Source organism: Oreochromis niloticus, linkage group LG20 (assembly GCF_001858045.2).
Source record: "Oreochromis niloticus isolate F11D_XX linkage group LG20, O_niloticus_UMD_NMBU, whole genome shotgun sequence".
NCBI lineage: Eukaryota > Metazoa > Chordata > Actinopteri > Cichliformes > Cichlidae > Oreochromis > Oreochromis niloticus.
Window position 1 is genome coordinate 22,522,714 of NC_031984.2, and position 12,918 is coordinate 22,535,631.

At 41.0% G+C, this 12,918-nt stretch overlaps 1 protein-coding gene across 1 annotated transcript; it reads right to left on the reverse strand.

The window, feature by feature from the left end:
* Positions 1-12,918, reverse strand: exosc10 (exosome component 10). Its single transcript, XM_003444899.5, has 25 exons — positions 12,705-12,918; positions 12,051-12,187; positions 9,522-9,645; positions 9,330-9,434; positions 8,982-9,141; positions 8,543-8,651; positions 8,370-8,445; positions 8,170-8,280; positions 7,901-8,044; positions 5,641-5,831; positions 5,373-5,529; positions 5,033-5,181; positions 4,816-4,866; positions 4,563-4,674; positions 4,368-4,415; positions 4,216-4,291; positions 4,008-4,117; positions 3,828-3,920; positions 3,667-3,735; positions 3,450-3,555; positions 3,281-3,354; positions 697-877; positions 513-577; positions 349-425; positions 1-256 (listed from the first exon to the last, which is right to left on the reverse strand). Exons 1-25 carry the CDS (start codon positions 12,828-12,830, stop codon positions 226-228), a joined length of 2,682 nt encoding a protein of 893 aa, XP_003444947.2. The 5' UTR covers positions 12,831-12,918; the 3' UTR covers positions 1-225.

Here is a 12,918-nt window from a genome sequence, read left to right on the forward strand (position 1 = left end):
TTTACCTCTAAAAACAATCTTTAATTAGGAGGTGTGCGCTTACACATATTTACAGTGTAAACTGTTCCGCAGATAGAAAAAGACACTTTTTGATTCAAAATTCATTAAATTCTGAAATCCTGGATTTTACTTGGCTGCACAACAAGGACAAAAAAAGAGACAAACACTGTTTCTGCAGGGTGAAAAGGTTTTAAAATGGAGACAGAAAATAGCATCAAAGACAGCCTATCTTTTGGGCCAGTTATGCCGGAATCCTCTGCAAGGGGGAAGAAAAGGACAGAGTGGTTAATATTCTGTGAGTTTGAATTAGCAGGGCCAGAAAAACCTCTGTACGCTGAATATATTTACCGATCCGATTTTCCAGGCAGGTACGACATACTTCGGTTGCCAGCACCAGTGTTGTTTTTCTGTCCCTTAGGAGTTTTCTGTTACACAAAATGTAGCAATTCATTATTAAACATGAATATATTTACATGTGGTTCGGTTAATAAATTATTTTAACAGAGCCATACTTTTCTCTTAAAATCGTGGGCTTGCCGGTTTGGATCAAACTGTGTGTTATCCTTTGATGTGTTACCTGTAGAAGAAAAGAGAGTGCACAGAATTTAAATTATATTTTAGATTTTAAAACAACTGCAAATGAATGAAAAATAAGCCGTGGTTTCACCCAGTGTAATAAAAAAATTATATGCGTACCAGCAAAGACTTTGAGGTCTGACTGACTGTAGTCAAAGGGCTTGAAGCTGTCTTGAGGAGTTACTTCTGTCTTCTGGGGTTTCTCTGCAGATTTCATTAACTTCTTGCTTGGTTTGGGAGTCAAGTCTCCAACCTCACTGTCGACCCGCTCTCTTTTCTTTCCGCCAGCGTTTGATGATTCCTAATTAAATAGGTCAGTAACACTGCATTCAGTAAAATCCTGATAATGATCACTTTAATGAACACCTCTGTAAATGTAGACACTGTTAAACTAGTTAGAGTTTATCCCCAGTCTTGAATGCATGTGACCCCTTATTCTATATCTGACGTTTTTTAGTTCAATGTTTTGCTGTTTAAACATTTCACAGAGAACGATCAATTTAAGCAAAAATATCCAATGACCAGACTGCTTTGAGCTGACAGTAAAGTCCAAAGAAACTCAAAAACACTTGCTACAACCAAAAGAAGAGCATCTCTGAATGCACAGTATGTTGAATCTTTAGGCAGATGGTCTTCAGTAGCAGAAGACCATTTGAGAACAGCTAACAGCAGCAATTCACTGAGGCTCACCAAAACTGGACAACAGGAGATTAGAATAACCCTGCCTGGTCTTCATTTCTGCCTCGACATTAAGATGGTAGGGTCAGAATTTGGTGTAAACAACATGAAAGCACACATCCATCCTGCTTTGTATCAACATTTCAGGCTTCTGATGGAGGAAGGGTGTGAGGAACATTTCCTTGGCACACTTTGGGCCACTTGTGTTGATGATCCGCATATTTAATTTGGCCAAGATTTTATGCTGGATGCTTCCTGACACAACCCTCCCCATTTGGCACCATGGATTGGCACTATGGAGTACACTTCTTTGTGTGAAAGAGGTAGATGCTAGGGATAAGGTGATAAGGTGCTAGGGATAAGGCTGAGGCAGATGATCCTCTGTGACAACCACTAAAGGGAGGAGCTGAAAGAAAACGAGGAGTACCAGCTGAGCATGGTTGAAATGCCACAGCCTGAGTACTGCTGCTGACTATCTCCACCTCTATATTGCCGTAGTGTACTCTCTTCTGCTTCCAGCAGGATAACACAGCACGTCACAAAGCTCAGATGTTCAACATGATATCCTTTTGGGATGTGGTGGAACACGAGCTTCACAGTGCAACATGCTCTAAACGCTGTGCTGAGCTGCATTTATGCAGTGCCACCAAAATCTTAGAGGAATATTTCCAGCACCTTGTTGAGTAAAAGGTGCTGGATAACAAAAGAATTGAGGCAGTTCTGAAGGCAAAAGAGGGCCAACCCAGTACTAGGAAGGTGTACATAATGTAGTAGCTGGTGAATGTATGTATTTATGGTGTATACAAGCCTACATAGGATCTGTCTTTTGACAGTTTGCTTGTTACAAGTCAGCTGTATCAAGACTGGAGAATTACACATTAATGTTACAATGAAGATTATACATTGTTTTTACACCAAAGAAGCAGGACACCTGGTTTAAAAGCTTACAAAATGAAAACATTACTGTGAATAATTACCTAAAACACACATTTCTTTATACATTTTAAATGCTAGAGCAGTGCTTCCTTATTTCCCAAGCAAATTAGTCTATTCAGCTTATTTCATTTTGCTCACTCGCAAGTTTTATTTTTCTCATGCCACTGCTGGTGAACAACCAAATCACTGCACAACCCTCTTGTAATATTATTTATATCAGAGCAGCAGGAGCTTCCGAAAACCACTGAGCTTTCTTTCAAATTGTAATTAGACAAGAAAAACTTCACTGCCCAAGTGCCAGCTGAAACCGACAGTTAGCCGAAACGGCCAATGTTCTGCTGAAGTTGGCAAGTTGACGACTGTTACTTTCAAGCGTTGCTGCCAACATTTCCGACTACGATGCACGCCACCAGATGGTGCCAACGTGCTTATATGAGGGTGCCAATTCAGCAGGGAGTGCCTTAAAACCAAGTTTTCACTGAAACAGTCATCACACAGAGGATTAGTCTGGTGCACGCCATTAGTGTTCGCTCAAACAAATGATGGCAAAGCCTCAGATGGTGAAAGGTAGAGGGGACAGAGTATTTAAAAAAGAAGAAGGAAGCACTATGGTGGGAAGACTGTGCATGAGTAACCAGGTGGGTGTAAAGCAGTAATCCCAGTAGATGGAGCGACCAGTAAATGGGCTTTTGGGCAGAAAGGAGCTATTGACGCTCTCCAGGGGAGGAAAAAAAAAAAAATCATGTGATAAGTAGAGGATGAGTCTCTTAATGCTCTAGTCCCACGCTGCGGATTCTGTTTCCCCAGACACATCATGTGACAGACATAAATATTAAAAGGCCACTTCAATGCCAGTGCTGCAGACTGGTAAAAGGGCTTTACTTGCTTATGAGTCACTGTATTTATGTGCAGAAAAACCAAATGCATCATCAGAAAATGGGGGGCAATGCAGAGGGTTAAACTGGCCATTAATGTAGAGGCTTTAACATGTTCTTGAGCGAGTATAACTCAGCTCTCACGCCGCAGGGACACCGAAGCCCATCTAAAGTTGAAAAGAGAAAATGGCAGGAACAGAAAGTGAGTGACTCACCGCTACTTGCTGGCGAACTGTGGCAACGTTCTTGAGAGACTCCTGATAACTCTGTTTAGCCTTTGTCCTTTCCTCTATGGAAGTCAACATTAAAAACAATGAGGAACATAAATTATGAGTGAAAAAAAAAAAAAAAAAAGATCAGTTTAGAGTAAATTAACCCTGTTACCCGTCTGCTTTTTCGCCATTTCCTTGGCTTCCTGCTTGGCTTTCTTCTTGGCCTCTAATTCAGTCTGTTGCTGTTCAACACTCTGCAGTTTCCACCTTTTACTGATCTGTCAAGGTGAAAAGTTTGTAGTTGTGAATGTTCAAATAGGGACGAGGTAAAAAGAAAAAAAGAAAAAAAAAAACAGGATATGGATCAGTGAATGGAGCTCTTTGATTACCTCGAATATTTTTGAAGACGGGTCAAACTTGGCATTTTTGTTGACGTGCACATCAGTGGAGGGTAAATACTGAAATCCCAAAAGGAAGACAAATGAATACTGAACCTCAAGTTCAGCGGCACACAACCAGCACCGAGGGTAAATCACTGCCTGCCTCTTACCATTCTAAAGGGGTTTTCAAAGGACTCAATAATACGTCTGGCTTTCATCTGAGCCGCTGAGCTTGACTCCTGGTCATCCTTTATTTCCACCTCCTTTAACAAAAAGCAGAGATCTCACATTTCGCACCACAGTTACACACAAATCATCTCACTCTGAATATACTAAATGTTAATCTCTACCTCAAACAGTGTGATTTTAGCTGATGCCACGAGACCGCTTTCTTTCTGTGCATCCACGTCCATTTTGTCCTCATCCTCTGAGAACAGCATCCCCTGCTTAACTGGCAGTTCTGAAAAAAAAATAAATGAATGCATCAATACAAAGCCTAATGGGCTAAAATCTGCTATCACTTGAGTGATGCAAAGCACACACGAGCATGAAGCTTACCATCAGCAGAAATTTGAGGGGGATCGCTCTCAGAAACCCTGGATGTATCATGGGGACCAAACAACGGGACCTCAGGCTGGAAAATGATATAAAACCACGTTCATTTCCCCTGCAGTCATTCAACCTCCAAAATCAATGGGATTTAAGCCAACCTTTTTAATGGGCGTGAGTCCTGTCTTCTTCTGCGCAGCAATCTCAGCCTGCGTGAAATGCAAAAGATATTGCAATATTTGACTGATCCTGGTCCCTCAAATCATCAGTGACATCTCAAACATTGAAGTTATAATACCAAGAGGGGAGAAAACCCCCCCAAAACATCCCCCCTGCTGCCACTCATCTTTCCTCACCTTAAGGAGGGGCATTTCCCTGGCCTCCTGCACTAACAAATGGAGCTCATTGATGTACTGCCTCACCAGTGGGGGCACGGGGTTACAGCAGGCAATGATGCCCTGAGGCTCCCTGTGTAGGTAAAGACAAAATACTGAGCTGGAGGTTATGAATAAAAACATTAAATTCATCTGCTCCACAGTGAAAACAACAAGAACCGGAAAAAGAAAAAGAAGAAGAGAAAAAAAGAGAAGAGAAATATAGTCAACTTACTTGGGCAACTCCTCAGATATTTTGATCATCATGTGAGTGGGCAGGACGTATCTAAACACACAGGTAACACTGGATTAAAACATGTTACGACTTCCAAACCCTAAATCATTTGGACTGTAAAATGTAGCTGGACAGGAAGGATAAGCTAGAGAGAGGAAAAAAAAAAGCTACAGCAAATTTCCAGAACAAGAAGTCCATCCATTTCCAGGCAGCCTACCCGGTGCTTTCATCTTCCTGCCTGGCCAGTTTGTCCCTCCAGGCAAACAGCAGTCTGAAGGCAGTGAGCTGCTGGGTGTTAAAAGACTTTTTCTGCTTCCTCTGCAGCTCCAAATATGACTCTTCTGTGTAGATAGGCTTCACATATTTCTGTTTGGGATAGAGAGGGGGGGCACATGGCGAATCGTGACAAATGTCAGAAAATCTTCGGAGGTTATGGTGTGGAAATGTAAAAATTATGGAAGCATTAAAGACTCCAATGGAACTATTAGAATTGAACAAGACTATTAAGGTTGATTTAGAAGTGTCGCTTTAATCTTCATGGTGTATGAAGTGCACACCTTGAGGGAAATGCTCCTGCTCTTGTTCCAGACACTCTGCAGCAAACCAGGCTGTCCGTGGTTGAAGTCGAGAAGCTGTACCCTCACGCAGTCGTAGATATAAAGAAGGTAGTGGGTGTCTGTCCGGGCATACTGCACCATCTCATCTGGCAAGGGGCTATGTGGACAAATGTGGACTATATTTAATTTCCCCAAAACAACCGTACGCCACTTCAAGCTAAGCGAAAATTATAAACCTATGCATTGATTAACCAGGTCGTCACCGTACCGAACTCTCCAGTCAGCCAGCTGGTAACGTTTGTCAGAGTCCACGCTGCAGAAGTGTTTTAGCAAGTGGTCGAGGGAATGCCTGGCCAGGTTGAGAGCCCGGCTTGCCTGATGTGTGTCAAAAAGGTTGACAACATACAAGCCAAAGTCTCTCTGGAGCCATTCAATGTCAGAATCTGCACCGTGAAAAACCTACGAACAAAAAACATAAAGTGTTGAAACCTCACCGGTGCAGAACAGCTTATTTAATAAAGAAAAATAATTAAGACTCGTTTTGTATCTATATATTTTTTCTCCAAAAAAGTGGACACATGCTATGTAACATTTGGATCATTTTCGCAAATCTTTCAGTCGTTTAAAGCCTACGCACCACACTTTTTTCACAGGTGTCCTACAGTGAGTGAGTCATGTCTGCTCCCACACACACCACGGGACGCCTGCCAACTTTATCGGACGTGTTTGAAAATAATAAGGACACCTCAAACAAATTCCGGCTCAGGGGGGTTTAACTTTACAAACTTATAATCATTACACTGGTGAAGTTTTTTTTTTTTTCAAAAGGCCTCCATGTAATATCAAAAAGGAGATGATGAGATACAGCCCCAAGGAAAATACACTCCCTTGGGGCTATTTTAAGTGCATTTTCAGTTCTGAGATGTGGGAAAGTAATGGCACTATGCAACATGGCTTTAAAAAACAGAAAGACAAGTAGTTAGACCACCAGACTGCTTCTCTTTAAATATCTATTTGACATTACAGGGAAATCATTCACATGTAGGTATAAACACCAAAAACTGGTGTGTAAACCCATTTATGATCATTTTACTGATAAACTTTATTGATCACTTTATTGATAATGCTCATAAGCTATTTATAAATCCCAACAGGGTATATGATTTTTCCCCAAGATACAGTAAACTGGACTTGGCTTTTTGAATGACCTTAGTGTCAAATCATGCACTTTTAACCAATCAAAAGTCATATCAGGTCAATTCAATTTTATTTATACAGCACCGAATCCCTACAGCAGTCACCTCAAGGTGCTTTACAAACAACACCCCCCCCCCCCCCCCCCCCCAATATAGAGAAAACCCAACAGTTGAATGACACACTTTGAGCAACCACTTGGCAACAGTGGGAAGAAAAAACTCTCTTTTAACAGGAAGAAACTTCTGGCAGAACCAGACTCGGGGAGGGACAGCCATCTGTCGCAACGAGTTGTCAAGTCAACAGTACTCAGGAGATTTTTTCTTTACAATTAGCAATTGTGTGTGCGCGGAGTAGTACTACAAGTACGATTATTTGTTATGGTCATATCTCCCAGATGGACCCTTGGACTTCCCACTGGTTACCCAATTCTTGCCTGTGGCCCTTAAAAATGTTGTTTATGGTAATTTAGGTTTTAGAGCAGGTTGTCCACTATTCAGAAGGTCAGTGGTTCGATCCCTAGCTCCTGTATCAAACTAAGAGTAAAACAAAGTGCTATATTAATTACAGTCCATGTATCATATAGTAAACTAAGAGAGGGCAAAGCACTAACTAACCTTACGAACTTGATTAGTTACATGAGTAAGCCAATATCACAAATAACTGACACACGACTGTGGTGCATCGGTCACCTCGCACCGGGACAATCTAAATTTAAACCTGTCCAAACATGCCTGTCTGTTTAACTGGTGATCATAAGATGGCTGCTGGTGTGACAGTAAATTGCCTCTTTGTGTTGGCCTGTTTAAAAAGAAAAAACACTTAAAGAAAAAGAAACTGATAACAAGAGCTGAGCAAAGGGTAAAAGAGTCTTCCTGAACAGAATGCATGAAATTCACTGAGTTGAACAGGAAAAAAATGGCAGCAGAAGAATGTTAACTGGCTGAACCTAACTGTATGCATCATAGTGCTACCAAAGCTGTAAAAGGCAATCCTTGACCTGCATGACACGCTGGTGCTGCAATTGTCATTGGACCGCTGGAACAACATAACAGAGTATGCAGCACAAAAAAAGGTACATTTTGACACTTTATCCACTTTAGACAGATTTTTTATTCCAGTTATCTGCTGCACTGATCATGTACCAGAACAACAGGTCATGCCTGTCCACTGCACTGTAACAAATTCAGGACCGAGATTAAAATTTTAAAAACAGCCGCCAACTGTGCAGCTGCCCACCTCAAACCAAATCTAACCAGACATGTAATCTCATCTGCTGTTGATAGAGCAGAGCAGGATTCAGAGGGAAAATGACTGGGGAGTGTCTCCATTACCTTGACAATGGAGGGGTCAGTGAATGCCTCATTCAGGATGTACATCTCGCTGCGGAGCTCCAAGGTGTCGATGATGAAGTCCTCCCCTCTGGTGGAGATCTGCATCAGACAGGTGAGGCCGAGGAAACTTCTGTAGGAATGATGCTGCGATGAAGAACAAAGAAGAAAGTGAGCAGTGAAATTTGTCCAAAAATGTCCAAATGAACAAATTCGTGATGCAAAATTTTAACATTACAGGGACCACAACACTATGCATATGAGCTTTGTACCTCCAGGTCCACTGCAAATTCAGACAATTTGCACAGCTTTTCATTTAGAGCTACCAAATCCTCCAGTGTATCAACAAATGACAACTTTGTCTCAGCTACTGGTTTGTACATCTGAAAAGAAACCACAGATTAGACAGAGGCCTAACCAACAGTGACAGCATCATATTATAGGAATCACACATTAAACATGAGTGTATTACCTGAGGCTCTGGCTTAGACAGAAGATTTTCTGGTATTGTAAGATGGTCCAATTCATATTGGTATGGGTGTGCAAACCTGCATGGATCATAATCCCAAGTTTAGTTGCACATTTAAAAAAAACAAAACACGGAAGAATATATGATGTGAATATTAAACAAGGTAGAAGGCTTACATGTCATCAACATGTTCCTGAGTTCTTTGCTGGTGGATGAAGTCAGCCAGGGCAGCTGGGACATCAAGGTCCTCAGGCCTCTCTTTACGCATTTGTTTGTTGGTAAAATCTATGGATAGAGAACAGGAAAGGTAATAAGTTTGACACGCTAAAGCAGGAGTGTCAAACATAAGGCCTGGGGGTGAGAATCAGCTCAGGAAAGACGCCGCTCTCACCCACTGGATGGCTTTGGAAAATTAGACTTTTTTTTTAACTTTATGAGCATGCATCAAGACATTAAATTTACAGTTAGACTTCTTTTCACTGACAGAAATCAGAGTTTCACTGGTATAAAAGGAGTTTGACATCCCTGCGTTAAAGTGATTATATTGTAATCAAAAACTTGACACGAGAAATCAATAGGATGAGGAAGAATATGAGAGTGAAAAGCATGTCTTACAAGATGGAAGTGGCTTTACTGCATTTGGCTTGATGAAGATCTTGGGTATAAAAGGCGTGTTGCTGTTGTCAACTTTTTCCTTGAATTTCAGCTGAGGTCGTGTGATGTTCTTGGCATGGAGCAGTCGAAATGTCTCGGAACGACTGCTAGAACTGGACCCCTGATCAATAAAAGCATTGTTTAGGAAAAGTGTAGAACAAACATAAAACTTTCAAAAAACTTTTTTTTGTGTGTGCGTGAGATTTAAGAAACAACTGCCAGGTCTGGCACATATTGTTTCTTCTTGAATTCGGCCCAGAGCAGACACTGGCATCTGCAGTGTAATAGCGGAGAGGTTAATTAGCCAACCTTGCGATTCCAGCTGGAAACGACAATTTTTGGAGGCTGGAACCCTGCAGGCATGACAGGCTGCTGGCTCCTGTTCACCCCATCAGCTTCATCAAGAAGAATCCCCTGGAAATCAGACATGAGAGCTCAGGGTTACTTTGCAAAGACTTTTTCGTGTAGAAACTCGTTCGACACCCACGCTGCGGGTCATACCACTCTTTCGAGGATAACGTCATTTGAGTCCACGACCAAGTCGAACCTCTCCTCCAGCCCTGTCAGCTTGTTCCGGTCTCTCATGTGAGATCTGCATCCATGGTGTTGCATTATCTGACTCATACTAACACAAAGGCACAGTGAAAAGATTACATTTTGCTTACTGATGCACAGCTAGTGACAGGTTAGTTATTCAATAAAACAACTCATCTGCATGCATGTCAAAGGGCACGTCTGCACTAAAGCCTCGTGGGAGACTTCTGGAAACCTTTGCTGACCCCTGTTTAGTTTGAAAACTGCTACCTTGTGTTTTAATCTAGAGGTCCAGCAATTAAGAGTTTCTAATAACAAGGCAGCCAGCCATGTCTGCATCCTGGATGGGTCTGATCGCTTACTAAGGCTGATAGATCTTTTGTTATGCTGCATTATTTATAGTTATCATTGTGTTTTCGCTCTACTTGTGTAAGAAGTCCCAGTGCCATATGTCGCACAATTGTTTATCCACCTTTAGGAATCACCAGTCGATACACTTCACCTTTTGGTGTATTTATTAAAGCACTGGATGATTATGGATCTCTTCTGTTCAGAAAACCACAGTCTGCAAGCAGTTAGCTGCAGCCAGTTTCCCAAAAGAGAGGAGCTATCTAGGCATTACACAAAGTCTTATCTGAGAATGTGCATCTATCTGATTGGTTAAAACAGGTGGGGAGAAGTTGCTTGTTTTGCAGGAACTGAGGTGGCCGTGACCGATATCAGGCACCAGTTATCGTGTCTACAGCTGCCCTCATGCATTCTTTTATACTGAGATGTCAGCAGATTTCTAATTAGTGCGAGCGACTAAGCAATAACTATTAGTCAGTAAAACACTGTAGATTCTACTGATCCCAAACACATATCAAAACCAACACGTAACAACTTAATACTGGTGTGTTACTTTCAGTTACGTTTATAACCCATCATCAGTCGAAGCAAACGATCACTGATCGTGTTTGCTAGAAGCATCACATGTACATGTAGCGTATGAGCAAAAGTCTTGAGTTCATTTCTTTGTATTTCGTTTCCAAGAAGCCAGACCTTCTTGCTATTTTTTTAAAGTGCTTTTCTCTTGAGCAATACCTCTCCAGGCTTTCTCAAAGTATTTCAAAGGCTTTTGGACACTGGCTGCTTTTTCACTGATTTTAGTACCAGTACTTGTATCTGACCATGTTCAAAGAAATATTTTTTTTAGGCCACTTAACACTGACCTATGATTCATGCAAGCTTTAAAAAGGCACCCAACTGAAAGGGGGAACCAGTGCTGTGCCTACACATAACTTGGCACACAGCCAACTGTATCTTTAGGCATTTTGCTACTAGAAGCCTGTTTAAAAAACATCTTTTTGTTCTCATTTCTGTAGATGAATCTATGAAAAACGCTAGTTTATGCCCGTGAAATGAAATGTCTGACGGACATAAAAATAGCACTTTCTGCACCAACAATGTGATTCCCAGTGAGCTATCAGCTGAAAATTTGGCCTACCCTGGCATGGTGTGGAGTATGTTGTTTAAAAAAAATAATGAAACTGGAAAAATGGAGGCCCAAGGAAATAGTGGTAGGCATTAAAAACTATGTACAACAGGTAAAGAGGATTAAAGTAATCAGAAAGTGTCTCAGTGGAAGGATGGTTGTCAGGAAGCCATTGTTAAGGAAAACAGGGAGAGAATGAGAATATGCCAAATTACATAAGAACTGGATTGAAAATCAGTGGCAACAGGTCTTACACCGTGAGTGTCTACAGCCACCTGAAAAACATGGTGGATCCTCTGTCATGAAACAGAGGGCAGCCAAAGACGAGCCCTGAATGTTTTCCAAGAAGCCTGGAGAACCATTCTCGAAGACTACTTAAAGAAATTACAACAGAGCTTACCTAACAGATTTAAGGCTGTGTTGAAGAATAAAAACGATCATACCAAATGTTGACTTTCAAACTCATTAGACACATGTACAAACTGTCTCTGTCTTATATACTGTATTTTTATCTGCATTTGCATGTTTCAATAAACTGCTGCACCGACAAGAAATGACGGGTTGCTCGAGACTTTTGCAAAGTACTTTGTAAAAATAATGATGTAAGAATGTAATATACATTTAGAGGCAAGCGGGTATAGATGGAAATTACTTTTTAAAATGAGTTGAAATATGCTTGGTATACGGATATGGTTTAAGGTTTAAAAAGTAAAACATTCATGTGGTCTGATTATCATTAAGATCGGTTTTCATTATAAGTGGAGTGTACTGCTGCAAAACTGTAGTGTTCCTATACACTGTAGTGTATATAAAATATATATACATATACATATGTATATATTGTGCTATTTCTTACTTCTTGTATTGTCTGTTTTTGTTACTGTTTGTACTGGAGCACTGTAACCAACATAATTTCCCATAGGGATAAATAAAGTATTCTGATTCTGATTAACTCACTGAATGCATTGTTGAATCTGTGAATTTAAAGAATAAAATAATGCAAGAACACACTATGTTCTCACCAGTGCAGGAGCTTATCTCCTTGACTTTCACAGAACTCCTGGAATCCTGGGAAGCTCCGATAGAAATCATATTCATCCCCAGCTTGAGGTAGGCCGGCAGATGCTTTGGTGGCTGATAATACAGCACCAAACCCATGCTGTAGAGAAAAAGATAGAGCTGTTAGTTACTGCTTTAAAGCCATTTTCAATAAATTGAAATGTTCATTATTACTTACTGTTATTACATCATATTGAGGGAAAAATAAGGTTTATCCACAGGGAAAAGCAGCATGGATATAGTGCTTATTGCATAATTTAAAATGCTCGAACTTTGTCATTGCTGGCTCTGTTGACTTTATATAAACATAGGCTGTTTAACCAAAGACTTTAATACAGTGTGTGGTTGGTCCCATTAGCTACTTTAGGACTGGATTTCTATCACTTTTCGTCCGTTACTTGCTACACTGCATGATAATAACTGTTAACTACAGACTTTCACATTTCTAACGATTCAGCAAAGACACTCCAGACTCGTAACGTCGACCTTTACCTTTACAAACACCTGTATAAAAGTCATCTTGTCTCAACAGCTTGCTGTGTATGTTTTCAACCAGCTATCAGGCATCCACGTTGCGTTCTTGCCTGCTAGCATGAACTCCAGATTTGTTTACTTACTTTAACAAAAGCGTCCACGTCTCTGAAACCGGGACACAACTCGTCTTTGTCCTCGTCGTTGGTGTCCGAATTACTGTCCTTAGGGCCACTGCTCTTTAAATCTTTCTTCTTTGAAGAAGCCATCATTTAATTTGGTGCTGTGTACATGTGTACCGCAGGAAACAACTTGTTTCTTCGATGATTCTTCTGGGCCACTTGAATGCCGAGGGACAGA